The 13,661-nt window shown below is 68.2% G+C and overlaps 1 protein-coding gene across 5 annotated transcripts; it reads left to right on the top strand.

Annotated features, from left to right (window-relative positions):
- Window positions 1-1,932: 1,932 nt before the first annotated feature.
- Window positions 1,933-13,251, top strand: SBK1 (SH3 domain binding kinase 1). 5 transcript variants are annotated; one of them, XM_075514891.1, is made up of 5 exons: window positions 1,933-2,130; window positions 3,566-3,679; window positions 9,281-9,483; window positions 9,590-9,792; window positions 10,563-13,251. In XM_075514891.1, the coding sequence occupies exons 3-5, from the start codon at window positions 9,288-9,290 to the stop codon at window positions 11,343-11,345; spliced, it is 1,182 nt and encodes a 393-aa protein (XP_075371006.1). In that variant the 5' UTR covers window positions 1,933-2,130; window positions 3,566-3,679; window positions 9,281-9,287; the 3' UTR covers window positions 11,346-13,251. The 5 variants fall into 5 exon arrangements, with proteins under 5 accessions (XP_075371006.1, XP_075371001.1, XP_075371003.1 ...); XM_075514886.1 differs by lacking the exon at window positions 3,566-3,679 and having other exon boundaries at window positions 9,286-9,483; XM_075514888.1 differs by lacking the exon at window positions 3,566-3,679 and having other exon boundaries at window positions 2,010-2,130.
- The last annotated feature ends 410 nt before the right edge of the window (window positions 13,252-13,661 follow it).

The raw sequence follows: 13,661 nt of genomic DNA, 5'->3' as shown, positions 1-13,661 counted from the left end.
GGACACGGAGGGACGGGTGCCGTGAGTGGGTGCTATGGGAAGGGACGAGGCTGGACCCACTCTGTCCCCAGCGGCTGATGGAGTGGGGCGTGCGAGGAAGGCTGCGGTGGCTTTTACCAGCCCGTGTCCCGCTGACGTGGCAGCACAGGGAGCACCCCAGCTCTGCCCCATCTCCCACGCTGTGCCCGTTCCCAGCGCCTTCGCCCCTAAGATGCTCCCCTGCCCTGTGCCACCCCTTTCCCGGCCCCACAACGGCTGGTCTGAGCACCCATCCAGCACCCATCCAGCCATCACTGGGCTCCGGTGACGCAGGGGACGGCATTTCTCCTCTTGTGCCACGCGGATGTCCCCATCCCAGTGGGGATCGTCCATACTCGGAGCATCCAAGTCACGGGTGCCAGGAGCCGTTGGCAGGGACTGGTGAGCGGAGATCGAGGGGACCGGCAAGCGCTCGTCAGCCACAGCGGCCTCTCCCGCTGCCCAGCGCCCAGGCCGGCCATGCCCCGCGCGGCTGCTGGCTGGGAGAAGGGTGGCAATGTCACGGCAGCGCCTGGCACCGAATTAAAGAGAAGTGTCCGAATGTGATTCAGCCTCTCGCTTTAGAGTCATTCATTAAAAGCCTAATTGCTCCGCGTGCTAAACTGGAAGCCGATTAGAGCCGCCAGTGAGCCCGTGGTGATGGCTCCCCGGCCCGCCCTGGCAGCGGGGGGCTCGGGTGGCAGCGGGACGGCCCCGGTCCCAGCGGAGCGGGCACAGCCGGCTCGCACAGCCCACGCGGTGCGTGGGAACAACCCCCTGTCACCCCTCGGAGCGCGGGGCAGCCCCATGGCTGTGGGTCACCTCAAAGCGGCATCGCGGGAGCGAAGGGACCCGGCGCCCAGCTAAGAGCCAAGGAAGCCCCAAAGCAAACCATGACCTGTGTTAAAACGTCCCTGCTCAGCCCCGGCGAGCACAGAAGGAAATCCGGAGAGACTGGATGGGGCCAGGCATGCTCCGAGGAGGAGCGCGGTGCCTGCCCCTCGCCTCCTTCCGGGAGAGCTGCCGCTGGCCCCTGGGCTGGAGGTGCCCGCCTCTGGCATCGCTTGCTGAACGTGTTGCCAAACTTTAACGAGGCTGAAAGGAAGCCCGTGCGGCGTGTCTGCCTCGGCCGGCTTTCCCCGGCTGGGTCCGAATGGTCCCGCCATTCCTGAGCGCGTGGCGGGAAGCCACGTGTCCCGCAGGTGTTTAGGAGCGGCACTTCGGAGGGGCGAGTCGGGCGCTGCCCGCGCCTCGGTGGGCATCGCCCGCGCTGACGGAGGAGAAATACAAAGTCTTGGGAGAGCAGGAGACGGGGAACCTGCCGACAGCGCGATGCGGTCCTGTGGGAGGACGTTGCCCACCCATGGTGCTGATGGCGGGGAACCCCAGGCGTCCCAAGCTGGGGCTGTCGGAGTCTTTTTTGCTGTGTGCAAAGACGAGTGGGGTGGGGAAGGGGTGAGGAGCCCCATCCCTGCGTGGGTAACCGCGGAGGTACCTCTCCCAGCCTCTGCTCAGCACCACATCCCGCCCGTGGGGGGGCTCCGCCGGGCTGAAGCCCGTGGTGCTTGGAGCTCCGAAGGCCGCCGGGGACGAGGAGGAGGAGGAGGAGGAGGAGGAGGAGGGCTCTGCTGTGGCTCCCGGCTCCTGCCCCGGGACAGACCGCTGCTCCCCGCACCGAGCATCCCCGGCTCCACCCGGGGCAAACCCACTCGCAACCCCCGCGTGGGCCTGGGCCCACGGGCCGGAGGGGTGCCGGTGCCGGGGGTGGGGGGGAAGCGGCGGCACCGTCCGAGCGGCCGGGATGGGGAGCGCCCCGCGCCCGCCCCAGCGCCCGAGGCAACGGCGGCGGAGCCCCCCCCCCCCTCCCCGGGGGCTGCGGGGCGGCGCCGGTGCCGGGCGGAGCGCGGGGCGGGGCGGGGCGGGGCGGCCCTGCCGGGGGCTGCGGGGGGCGCCGCGCTCCCTCCGCTCCTCCGCTCCTCCGGCGGCGGCGGGGCCGCGGCATGAGCCCGGCGGTGCGGGCGGCGAGCGGCGCGGCGCGGCCCCGCGCGGGGGGCGGGCGGCGGCGGCGGCTCCTCTCCCGCCGAGGACGGGGCGCGGCGGCTCGCCCCACCGGTAAGCGGCGGCGGTGGGGAGGGGAGGGGGCGCCGCCCGCTCCGGTACCGGCCCGCGCCTTTGTGGCGGGGCCGCCCTTTGTCTGCCCGCACGGCGCGGGGGGGGAGCGTGGGACCGCGGCGGCGGCGGCAGCGGGTCCCCGCCAGCCAAAATAACCATCGCGGTACAACCGGGGCTCCGGGGTGAATGGGGGCGGGGGGGTCGCCTCCCGCCGCTCCCCGCAGAGCCGGGGAGGGGGGGGATCGCCGGGCGCTGCGGCCGCTGCCCCCGGGGGCTCGGCCGCCTCCCCGGCAGGAGCGCGGGGTCCCGCCGGCGGCCGCTGCCACCTGCGCCCCGGCCCGGCCCCCGGCCCTGCGGCTGCGGGGACGAACTCGGGGCCGGACACGGAAGCGGCGTGAGTCGCACTTGAAAGGAGTTTGTGCCGGAGCCGGGGGCTGGGGCGGCGGCGGGGGGGGGGGGGCTTGTGCCTGCACTTGTTCCGGGGCCGCCGGCGGGGCCGGTTCCCGAGGCAGAAGGGGGGTGCCGGTGGGCGCGGGGGGGGCTCCGGAGGGATGCGCTGAGATGGAAAGCGGCCAGGGGCAGGGGAGCGGGGGGGGGCGGGCGGTGGCCGCGGGGGCAGCTGAGGCCATCTCCCCTGTCGCCTCCCCCGTCACCTCCCCTGGCCTCCCCCGTCACCTCCCCTGGTCGCCGGCGCGGTGCGGGCGCGGGAGCCGGCCTCCAGCCCGCGCCCGCCTCTCGCCGGCTGCGGCTCGGGAAGGGGGAGCTGACCCACTTTCCTCCGGCTCCGGCCCCGCCGCGCTGTGGCCGCGGTCGGGCGACGCCAGCCCGGAGCCCTGCCGCAGCCCGGGGCCGGGTGAGCGGCGCGGGGGGCCGGGGCGGTTCGGTCTGGGCACCCCCTGCGCCGGATCGGGCGCGGGGCCGCCGGCTGCCGGGCGGCGAAGCCCGGGGCCGGGTGCGCCCGCCCAGCCCCCTGCCCCGCCCGGCTCCCGGCGCGGCCGTGCGCGGGGTGTTTCCGCAGCCCGGCCGGGGGGCGAGGGAGGAGGCGGCCGGGGGGCGAGGGAGCGAAGGCCAGGCGGGGGGGGGGGGGGGTGGGGGGGGGAGCGGGGAGCGTCCCCCGCGGTGGCGGCCGGGGCGGGGGCCGGCGGGGCGATGCCCGGCCTGCGGGGTCGCGGCAGCCCCGCCGCGCGTGGAGGCCGTGGAGCCCCTTGGAGGGGAGCCGGGGCTGGTTTCCGCAGCGGGGGGACGCGCCCCGCCGCCCCCGGGAGCGAGGGGGGCCGAGGGGCCGGCTGGCCTGCCCCGCTCGGGGCGTTTGTCTTTGCAGATCCCAACCGTGCGGTGCTGCCGGCGCTGGTGGAAGAGTTTTGGGAGGGAGATGATGACAGGCTGATGAAACCAATCAAACAATGAAGTAATCATAAATCCCCGGTGCCGGCAGCGAGGCGCGGCGAAGGCGGGAGGAGCTGGAGGCTGGAGTAGCTGAGGTCCTAACGAAGCCATCCCGCTCGTCAGGAAAAATCCCGGGAGGCCGAAGCGCTGAAAGGCGGCCAAGGTCCTGCCGTTGGGGGCCGATGGACGGAGACGGCGCGGTGCAGACGAGGGCAGGGACAATCCCGCCGGCAGCTCCGGGAGAGCAGTGCGGAGGGCTCGGAGGATGGCGGCGGGAGGGGAGAGTGGTGGCCCTCCCAGCGAGGGCTGTTGGAGAAGGGAGCCCGGGCGCCGCTTTATCTGCGCTTCCCAAATTTTTCTTGCGGAGGCTGTCCGTGAAACCCAAATCTTGGGACCAAAGGCTGAAGAGGCTTGTCAGGGGCTCACGGCTGCGATGGGAGATGGTTCCTGCTACGGGGGACGCCACTGATGGGTGTGACAGGGCCTGACCCTGCCCTGCAGCTGAGATGTCCCCGCTGGAAGAGCGGCTCCCGCCTGCTGGGAGCCCACGCGCTTCTGGGTGTTTGTTGGCTTTGCCGAAGCCGATCCTGGTGCCGGGCAGTCTGCTCTGGTCCGGGCAAGGAGCCGGTATGAGAAACTCCGGATAACTAGGAATTCAGTGCCATCGTGCGGAGAAGTGTCCCAAACTGGGAGCACTGGGAAGTCACCGTTGCTGCGGGCGCTTCGGCGGAGGTTTGGTGTTGGTTCAGGCTTGTGGTGCGAGCGGCACTCGAGCATTTCCCAGTGCCTTCCCACCGGCACGGAGCCGGCAAGAGGCGACGGGACTTGGAGACGTGCCCCATCCATCGCCTCTGTGGGGGACGGCCGTTCCTCCTGGGTCGCGGGGTGCTGGCAGAGGGGCTGTTCCCGAAATGCTGCCCGCCTGCAGCCGCTGGCCGGTTTCCCTGTGCCGTGCGCGACCAGCCGCCTCCCGGACACGCTCGGCTTGTCTTGAGCGGCTTTGGACGGCCCTAGGGCAGTGCGTGGGCGAAGGGACCCTCTCTCCGCCTGCGTTTCACTGCTCTTGGGTGGGGTGGGAGGCAGTGGCTGGCCTGCATGGAGGGCAGCGCTTCCTGCAGGCAGCCCCCTTGCCCGGCCGGAGGATGTCCGGATGCGGTGGGTACCCATGGCTTTGAGCCCCTGCGAGATGCCTGTTCCCCCCCGTGCCCATGGAGACGTCGGCCTCGTTAGGTGAAGGTGCCTTTGCGAGCCCTCCCTGGGCGCCGGCGCGCCACTGCCCCGGCGAAGCGCAGCTAATAACGCCTCGCGCCGGTGCGCTGGTCCCAGTGGCACGGAGGAGATGAGAGGATGTCCCCAGAACGGGGTCAGGCAGGAACCGAGGCGGCGGAGGCTGGAAATGGAGCGGGGCGCTGGGAGGCAGCGGCTCGGCGCAGGGCACGGCCGAGGCACCGCCTGCCCCCCTCGCCCCAGCGGCACCTGTCCGCTGCGCGGGCAGCACCGGGCCGGTGCGGGAGGTGGGGGACCGGGAGCGGGGACGGCCCCGGCAGGGCCAAGCGCTGGCTTGGAAATGACTTTGCCGGCTCAGCGGGTGATTTGGAGAAAACCGGGGACGTTTGGGAGCTGGCTGGGGTGCGGAGGGAGTGAGCTCCCTCCCGACGGGTGCCCTGGCCTCCTGCCTGCCCGGCTGGGGGGAGTCAGTGTTACCTGCTAATAACTAACGCCAATTACACCGTAATTAATGAGCACGCTGCTGTTGTAGCGAGCGTCGCAGCGGCGGGAGGGTTTGGGGATGGGGAGAAATCAAAGCTCTGCAAAATACACGTGGTGCGGCCAGGGCACCCGCAGGGGCTGAGCAGCGTGTGCCTGCGCCCGCCCCGCTGCCGGGTGTTTCTCATTTCTCCCCTCTCTGAAGAGAAATCTGTATCTTGTAGAGACCCTAACCCTGCCCCGCGCGGTTTTTCCCTTCGTCTTCCCAATTCCTTGCCCCAGAGCAGCCCACGGTGCCGGTCCCGGCCCCTCGCCGGGCTTCCAGCATGCCACCTCGCCGTAGAGACCCCTGTGTTGGGCTCAGCCTGAAACCCTTTTCCTTTGACCCCACTGAGTAACTGGGTTGTTTTCCTGACCTGTCGGTCTCTGATGTGGCTGGAGGGCTTTTTTTCCCCTCTTCCCCTCTTAATTTCCAAGCAGCCGCTGCCCCAGCAGCCTCCTCTGCCGGGTGCCTGGGGCAGCTCTCCCGGGCGGCCTTTGCTCCTCTCAACGAGCTCTTAATGAGTTTGCAATTACTTATTGGCAGAGCCGATGCGCCCAGGGCTGGGCGTGCGGGATGCGGCGCAGGGGAAAGCATCCCCTTGCAGGGAGCGGCGTCGGGGCGGGAGCGGGTTGGCGGTGCCAGCCCCGGTGCCCAGTGGGATGCTGGGCTGCGGATACGGATGCCGCGCTCCCGGGAGCTGCTCCGCGGTGCTGGGGACGGAGCCGGGGGGGTTTGGGGAGAGGAGCGGCGGTTGCCGACGGGAGACGAGTGGCTGCCTATAAATACCTGCCAGGGAGCGAGGAAGAGGTGGGTGGATTATCCTCCTCACTCAATGAGATAAATGGTTCTGAAGCTTAAACAGAGAACAATTTTAGTCTGAATAGTAGGAGAAACGGTTCAGGATGCGGAGATGACGGCATGAACCGCCTGCGGTGAGCGGCGGGGTCCCGGTGCCGCTTGGCAGCATCTTTGCTGCCCCTTTGCCGTTGCCCGGGGTCTTGTGCCACGGGGGCCTTCGCCGGGACTCAGCCAGGGCGCGCGTTGTCCCTCCCCGCTTTTAAAAGCTCCTCCTTCAAGAACACCCGAAACAACTGAGCGGGGGGACTGTGTGCTGGGAGGGCGGCTTTGGCTTCCCTCGGGCGTGGCGCTGGCTCCTCTCCTCCGGTGCTTCAGGGCCACGCCATGGAGGCGGGAGAGGAGCTGCTGTGCCAGGAGAGGAGCTGGTGTGCCCGGAAAAGGCCCCATTTCTGCTCTGGTTTGACCTGATCTGGCAGGCGGCTGCACGGGCGGTTGCGTCGGCGTGACTGGCATGGGCACAGAAAGCAGCCAGCGAGGTGGGACCTCGACCCCGTGCCAGGCTGGCGGCATCTCTCGCTGCGTTGGCACCGTCCCCCCCATGTCCCACTGTCCCCCCGGCCCCTGTGAGCATGCTGGAAACGAGCCCTCGATCCCTCTCCCCGCTGCTGCCCCGCTTTGCTGCTTACATCAAAACCAACGTGTTTTCAAAAGCATTTCAATTTTTAATGAAAACTTCTGCGTTTACGCTTTTTTTGGCCTCAGCCTGTTGGTATTTTGGCCACCGCCGCTGTTTGGTTTTCCCTGGGATCAGCATAGGCTCTGTGCTCCCGTTAACCTTGACGGAGTGGGGTGCGTCGCGCCAAGCCGGCAGGAGTGGAGGCACCGGGGCAGGATCCCGGCGGCGCCCGCGTCCCCGGCAGCGCGTCCCCGCACCTGCCCTGCCGACCTGCGCCGCAGCAGGTTTGCCTGCTCCGTAAAGCACGGCAGAGGCAGCAGGCACAGCCCTGGGGCGGCTGTGAAAGCCCGGCAGGCAGGCGGCAGGCAGGGAGCAGGCAGGGGACCTTGTGTGGTGGGACGCCCGTGTCTGATGGGCGTTTCTCGGTTGCCGGTCGGAAAGGAGCTGCCTGGAAAACCCAACAGGTTTAGCCAAGGGAAAAAGCAAATAGCCCTTGACTTGGAGAGCCCTTTACAGCAGCCGGCAGCCCTTCACCTCCTCTCTCCCATCCCACCAGCAGGGTTTTTTTTTATTTTCTCAAACCCCAACTTTGCCGACTTGAATAATTGCATTTCAACACCGGTTAATTAAGCGACATTGACGAGCATGATTGTAAATTCAAGTGTAGACAGAATTCTTCTTGCAGGATGCTGGGAGCTGTTTTTAGTCATGTATCCATCGAGCTGCTGCGCTGATCCACCTCCACCTCCAGCACCCAGACGCTGAAATGGTGCTCCTCTTCCAGGAGGCCAATAAAACACTATGGAGATGAGCTGCTTTGGAGATCTTATGAGTCAAGCCGTTACATTTTTGGAACATCATGATGTTGAAGTTCCTTTTCTATTTTTTGCCCAACTTCCCAGGAAAAAAAAAAAAATAATAAATTAAGAAGCTGAGCTCTGCTTTGGGTTGAGAGGCAGCACGGTGGTGGAAAGAAAGGAGGGAGAGGTTGGAGACCAGGCTCAGCCTTGTTGGGAAAGGGCTGGGAGGATGCTCCCGCACTGGGCAGGATCCTGACCCCGGGGTGCCGCGGGTGCTTCGTGGGTGCTCGTGGGGCGTCCGGCACCATTTGGGGTGGCTGTCACGGCCCCTGCGTGGCCATGGCACGGGGCTCAGCCCGCGAGCATCGCCCGGGCTCCCTCCTGCGGCGGGGCGGCTTGCGCGCACCCTCCGGCAACGCCGCCCTCGGCCTCCGTCTTTTGCAGCCGTGGGCTCGCCGCCCATGAAACGCCCGTACGGGTGTTTCGCAGGCGGAGAGCCCACGGCTGCAGCCGCCAAGCACCTGCGCCGCGTTCCCGGCCGCCCGCACTCCCGGCTCCGTCCCGGTGCTGATCAGACCCCCGGGCGCCGTCGGTCCCAGAGGCAAGTGGGATTCATTTTGAGCGGGAGTTTTTTTCCCCTCCGGTGAGGCACTGCATTAAAAATCTAAATATAAACCAGCGCCCGCTCGGCTGCTGTCCCATGATTTTTGTCAATCTGCTACAAAATCAAAAGCAGCCGGATTTATCTGCCGAGGTACCCACCGGCTGGGCCCGGGGCCCGTGTCCCCGCTCGGGGCTCGCTCTGCGCAGGGCGATTGTGCTGCGCTCTCGTGCGCGCTTGCAGCGTGGGGCGGCTCGGCGGGGCGCCGGGTTCGTGCTCTTGGGGGATGATGGAGGGCGATGCAGCACCCCGAAGACATCAGAGGAGATCCCGGGGTGGTTTCGCTGCCACGGCGGCGGGGCGGGTGAGCCCAAGCTCGGCGCTCGTTGCGGGGACGGCAGGGGCGAGGAAAAACTGCCGCTGGTTTGTTGGGAGGGAGGAACGTCGGCGCCGCCGTCAGTGCACCGCGGGCCGGGCTCTGCACCGGGGCGTCCCGCGCCCTGGTAGGGGAAAGCCGAGAGTTGGTGCCGACGGGCGGTCGGAGGGTTATGGTGGAGCGATTTGTTGCGTCCCGCTCGGTGCCTTGGCATGGCCCCGGCCCCGCTCCAGAGCATCGCCAGCTCGCAGGCGGGCTCAGCTGTGGAGGGGGCTCCGGTGCTCTGCAAAGATGGGAGGGTGGAGGGGACAGGGCCGGCTCCCGTGGTCTCCACTGGGGACCGTGGCAGCAGCAGGGAGCCCCAAAGAGTCTCAGCTCCCGCCCTGCGCGGTGGCTGTGCACGCACAAGGGCTGAGGAAGCGTGCGTGTGTCCTCGGCCATGCCCCGAGCCCTCACTTTGTCCCCAGACACCCCCCCGAGTTGGAGGCGTGGGGGCCACCGCACCTCCCAGCCCTGCCCCGCACGGCTGCAGCCCCTGCGGAGGCTGGAGCATCTTCTCCAGAGTCATTGGGTTGGTGGCCCCTGGGGACAGAGGGGTGGCCCCCAGCGGGTGCTGCTCAGCCCTGCTCCGAGCAGCCGCGTGCCCCTTTACAAGGCGCCGTGGCTCCCGGCCCTGGGGATGGGATGGGACGGGCTGGGATGGGACGGGGCGCGGTGGCTTTGCAGCACCCACCAAAAGCGGTGACGTGCCTCTGCCTTGCAGCGCAGCCATGAGCGCGGGTTCGATTGAGCAAGAGCCGTCGCGCAAGCTGGCCTGCTGCGGGGTGCCCCTCATCACCGAGGACATGCAGTCCCTGGCCATCCGCACCCTCTCGGGCACCGACATCAGCAAGCACTACGACCTCATCCGCGAGCTCGGCAAGGGCACCTACGGCAAGGTGGACCTGGTGTCCCACAAAAGCACAGGTGAGGGGAGCGGGGGGAGCGCGGGGGACGCGGCCGCGCTGGGAGCAGGGTGCCCGGCGCGTCCCAACCGCGCTCCGGGCTCACCCCCGTCCCCTGCCCACCGCAGGCACCAAGATGGCCCTGAAGTTCGTCAACAAGAGCAAGACGAAGCTGAAGAACTTCCTGCGGGAGTTCAGCATCACCAACACGCTCTCCTCCAGCCCCTTCATCATCAAGGTCTTCGACGTGGTCTTCGAGACCGAGGACTGCTATGTCTTCGCTCAGGAGTACGCCCCCGGCGGGGACCTCTTCGACATCATCCCGCCACAGGTGGGAGCCCCTGCCCCTCCCGTGGGAGCCTTGTGGGGCCGTGGGGGCTCGGCATCCCCAGGGTGCTGAGCAAAGCTGCCGCTGTGCTTCGGTGTGGGAGGGGGCTCCATGCACGGAGACCGGGCATCCCTGTATGGGTCGACTCCGACCACAAGCACCTACAAGCAAGTCTGGGACCCATCACCCATCCCCTGGGTGCCCTGAGACCCATCACCCATCCGTGGGGTGGCCTGGGAGGACCAGGGATGTGGTCCTCCAGGGACCAGGGACCACTCTAGGGACGTGTCCCTAGAGTGGTCTGCGACTCATCACGCATCCCTAGGGTGGCCTGAGACCCATCACCCATCCCTGGGGTGGCCGGGGACCCATCACCCATCACCCATCCCTGGGGTGGCCGGGGACCCATCACCCATCCCTGGGGTGGCCTGGGACCCATCACGTGTTCCTAGAGTGGTCTGGGACCCATCACCCATCCCTTGGGCGGCCTGAGACCCATCGCCCATCCCCTGGGAGGCCTGGGACCCATCACCCGTCCCTGGGGTGGCCTTGCACCCATCACGCATCCCCTGGAGGTCCTGAGACCCATCACCTATCCCTAGGGTGGCCCGGGACCCACCACCCGTCTACCTGCCGCAGAGAGCACCCCAGATAAAAGCAGCTGCGACCGCGTCGGATGTGTAACGACATGCAGATACGGTGGTCCCCGAGCTGGGTGGGATCACCACGGGGTTCGGTGGCAGGTGGCTGACGCCGTGTCCCCGTGCCCGCAGGTGGGGCTCCCCGAGGAGCTGGTGAAGCGCTGCGTGCAGCAGCTGGGCCTGGCCCTCGACTACATGCACAGCAAGAGCCTGGTGCACCGGGACATCAAACCGGAGAACGTCCTGCTCTTCGACCGCGACTGCCGCCGCGTCAAACTGGCCGACTTCGGCATGACCCGCAAGGTGGGCTGCCGGGTCAAGCGCATCAGCGGCACCATCCCCTACACGGCGCCCGAGGTCTGCCAAGCCGGCCGGGCGGAGGGCTTCGCCGTGGACACCAGCATCGACGTCTGGGCTTTCGGGGTGCTCATCTTCTGCGTCCTCACCGGTAACTTCCCCTGGGAGGCGGCGGCGGCTTCCGACGCCTTCTTCGAGGAGTTTGTGCGGTGGCAGAAGGGGCGGCTGGGGGGGCTGCCCTCGCAGTGGCGGCGCTTCACGGACAGCGCCCTGCGCATGTTCCAGCGCCTGCTGGCCCTCGACCCCGAGAAGCGCTGTCCCGTCAAGGAGGTCTTCTACTTCATCAAGTGCGACTTGATGGCCGAGGTGCGGCGCCGACCCTCCTACCGCTCCCGCAAGCACGCTGGGGACAAGCTCCCGGCCGGTCCCCATCGCCACGAGGCGGCCGGCTCCTGCACCCCCGCCCCGCTCAAGAGGACCGTCCTGACCGAAGGGAGCGGACCCCGCGGCCCCGAGCCGAGCGCGGCCCCCCCGGGGACGGCGAGCAGGACAGACGGACGGCAGGACAAAGGCAAAGGCCAGATGGTCCTGGCCACAGCAATAGAGATCTGCGTCTGACGGCGCCGGGGCGGCACGTGGCGGCCGCCTGTCCTGTCCCCCCGCCCCGGGGACAGGGGTGGGGGGGTTGCTCGCGGTGGTGGCGCGAGCCGGGACCAGGCCCCGGGTCTCCCAAAGCAAAAAAAGAAAAGAAACAAAAGCGAAGAGGAAAAGGACAAAACTGGTTGCGCTCCGTAGCGCCGAGGATGCTGATCCCCCCGCCCCGCCCGGGTGAGGGCGGCGGCGGGAGCCCGGCCGAGGGCACCACTCGCTGCCGGGGCGGACGTCGGTGTCCCTGGCCCCTGCCGTGGCCGCGCTGCCCCCTCCAAGGCTCCCGCCGTGGTGGCATGAAGAGGGGTCTCCCAACACGGGGAGGAAGAGCCGGGGGGGCCTGCGTGGCGGGGGCCGCTGCCCAGGGGTGGGAGGGTCCCAGGCAGCCGGCGCCCACCGGCTCTTCCCCGCCCCGCGCTCGGCCGCCGGCTGGGGCGAGGGAAGGCCCGTGACCCCGCACCGTGGAGGAGGCCTTCGGGGAGGTTTGGGTGGGTGGTGGTTTTCCCCCTTCCGCCGGTCCCTGCCGCGCTGGTGGGGACCGGGAGGGGATGGGGAGGTGGGCGCCGGGCCGGCGATGGGGAGCCGGGGGGTTGCCGGCAGCCCAGGACCCCCGGCGGCCCCGGCCGCCTCCCTGCCGCGGGAGGTGCTGGCAGCCATCGATGTAGCAAGCGTCCCTGTCTGTGTGTCGTCCTGCGTCCCGGCCGCAGCCGCTGGCAGCCCCTGTCCCCCTGCCCTGCCCCGCCGGGCTGGCCCCAGAGCCCCGGTGCGGGGACAGGTCCCCTGCCAGCCGGGAGCCGTGCTCCGGGCTTCGGCCGGCAGCCGCGGCGCCAGCTGTCCGGCGGGTCGGAAGCTCGGGGACGGGTTGGCTCCGCCGTGGTGGTGTCCCCTTGTCCCCTCTGCAGACTTTTTGTATCCAGGGACTGGAAAAGGTGGTGGTGGCACATCCCCGGGGCGGGAGCAGGGGAGGGGGCTTCACGTGGCCTCCTGAAGGTCCCCGTGGCTCCCTGCGCTGTCCCCGTCACCCTCCTTGCTGTCACCCCTTCCCCAAACCCCGGTTCCCCTCCCCTGGGGCTGGCGGGGAGGAGGCAGCGGGGTAAATCTCCCCGGGGCTGGCTGCAGCGAGGCGGGGGGTGGTGGCAGCGGCCGCTGGTGGCCCCTTGGTGACAAGGTCATGGGGTGGGGGTCACGACCCCCTCCTGGTTTGGGGCACCCAGGGCGGCGGGTGCTCACCCCGCTGCTGGGACGGGGAGGCTGGGGGACACCCCGAGGCGGCAGCACCCAAGCCCTGGCACGGTTCGGGCTTCCCTCCCATCGGGTGGGTGCCGTGGGGACCCCCCCCCCCGTCCCCTCTGGCCCCCCAATTCCCGCACAAAGGGCTATAACGCTATTCAGCAGCAGCAGCAGCAGTTTACACAGCAGGCGGGCGCCCGGCCGGACCCCCCGCCACCGCCGCTGCCCCCCGTCCCCACGGCACCCACCCCTGCCCGCCACCCGCCCACGGTGCCAGGGCCGAGGGCCGGTTTTAGAAGTAGCATTGCCCCGATGTAGAGACGCTAGGCGCGGTTTTTTCTCCTTTTTGCCTTAGGTCCCTCGATGTCCTCGATCTTTCGTGCAATAATGTAGATAAGGGATCCCGGCCGCCCCCGGGAGGGCTCGGTTGTACCCCCCCGGGTGTCTGTCCCGCGGGGGGTGCCCGGGTGTGATTTCTGTTCCCGTCGAGGTTGCTGTGTCGGTAGGTTGTCGGGTTTTTATTTCCAATTCCCTCGGCTGTCGGGTTTCGGACCTTCTTCCCGTAGGAGAGGCTGTAGTGTCACAGACGTTACCTCAGTTTGTCACTGTTGAAAAGGATTAAAAAAAAAAAAAAAAAAAAAAAAAACCAAACACAACTAAAACCGTAAAAAATGACAAAATACATAGTTATAAAAGCAACAAAAAAAAATTCTCAATGGCGGTGAAGACTTTTTTTTTTAAAATAAAACAAACGTGATGCTGCTTGTGCAGCCGCGGGCGGGCGGAGGCACGGCCTGCCTTTGCCCTGCCGCGGCCCTGGGGCTCGCTCTCCCCCCACTTTCACCCTGTCCCCCCATGCCCGGCTGCCGTGGCCCCCGGGGCGGGAGGGAAGGGGAGCAGGGAGCAGCACCCATGGGTGGGGGGACCCAACCGCCCTCGGTGCAGCCCCCTCCAAACAGACGGGGCTGTCTGCCGCCAAATGCATTCCAGCCACGTCCGCAGGCTAATTTCAATTTCCTGGTAATTATGCAAATGAATGTGGATTTAATTAAGGGC

The sequence above is a fragment of the Mycteria americana genome, chromosome 12, assembly GCF_035582795.1.
Source record: "Mycteria americana isolate JAX WOST 10 ecotype Jacksonville Zoo and Gardens chromosome 12, USCA_MyAme_1.0, whole genome shotgun sequence".
Lineage (NCBI taxonomy): Eukaryota > Metazoa > Chordata > Aves > Ciconiiformes > Ciconiidae > Mycteria > Mycteria americana.
The sequence above is the reverse complement of the archived record's forward strand: the minus strand, read 5'-3'. Positions and strand labels throughout refer to the sequence as shown.

Excerpts from the sequence above, each read along its gene's own strand:
- SBK1 (XM_075514886.1), top strand. The coding sequence starts at position 2,019 with ATGAGCCCGGCGGTGCGGGCGGCGAGCGGCGCGGCGCGGCCCCGCGCG. Across the intron at positions 2,131-9,285 it reads CGCGGCGGCTCGCCCCACCG|CCATGAGCGCGGGTTCGATT; the intron begins GTAAGCGGCGGC and ends CTTGCAGCGCAG. Across the intron at positions 9,484-9,589 it reads GGTGTCCCACAAAAGCACAG|GCACCAAGATGGCCCTGAAG; the intron begins GTGAGGGGAGCG and ends TGCCCACCGCAG.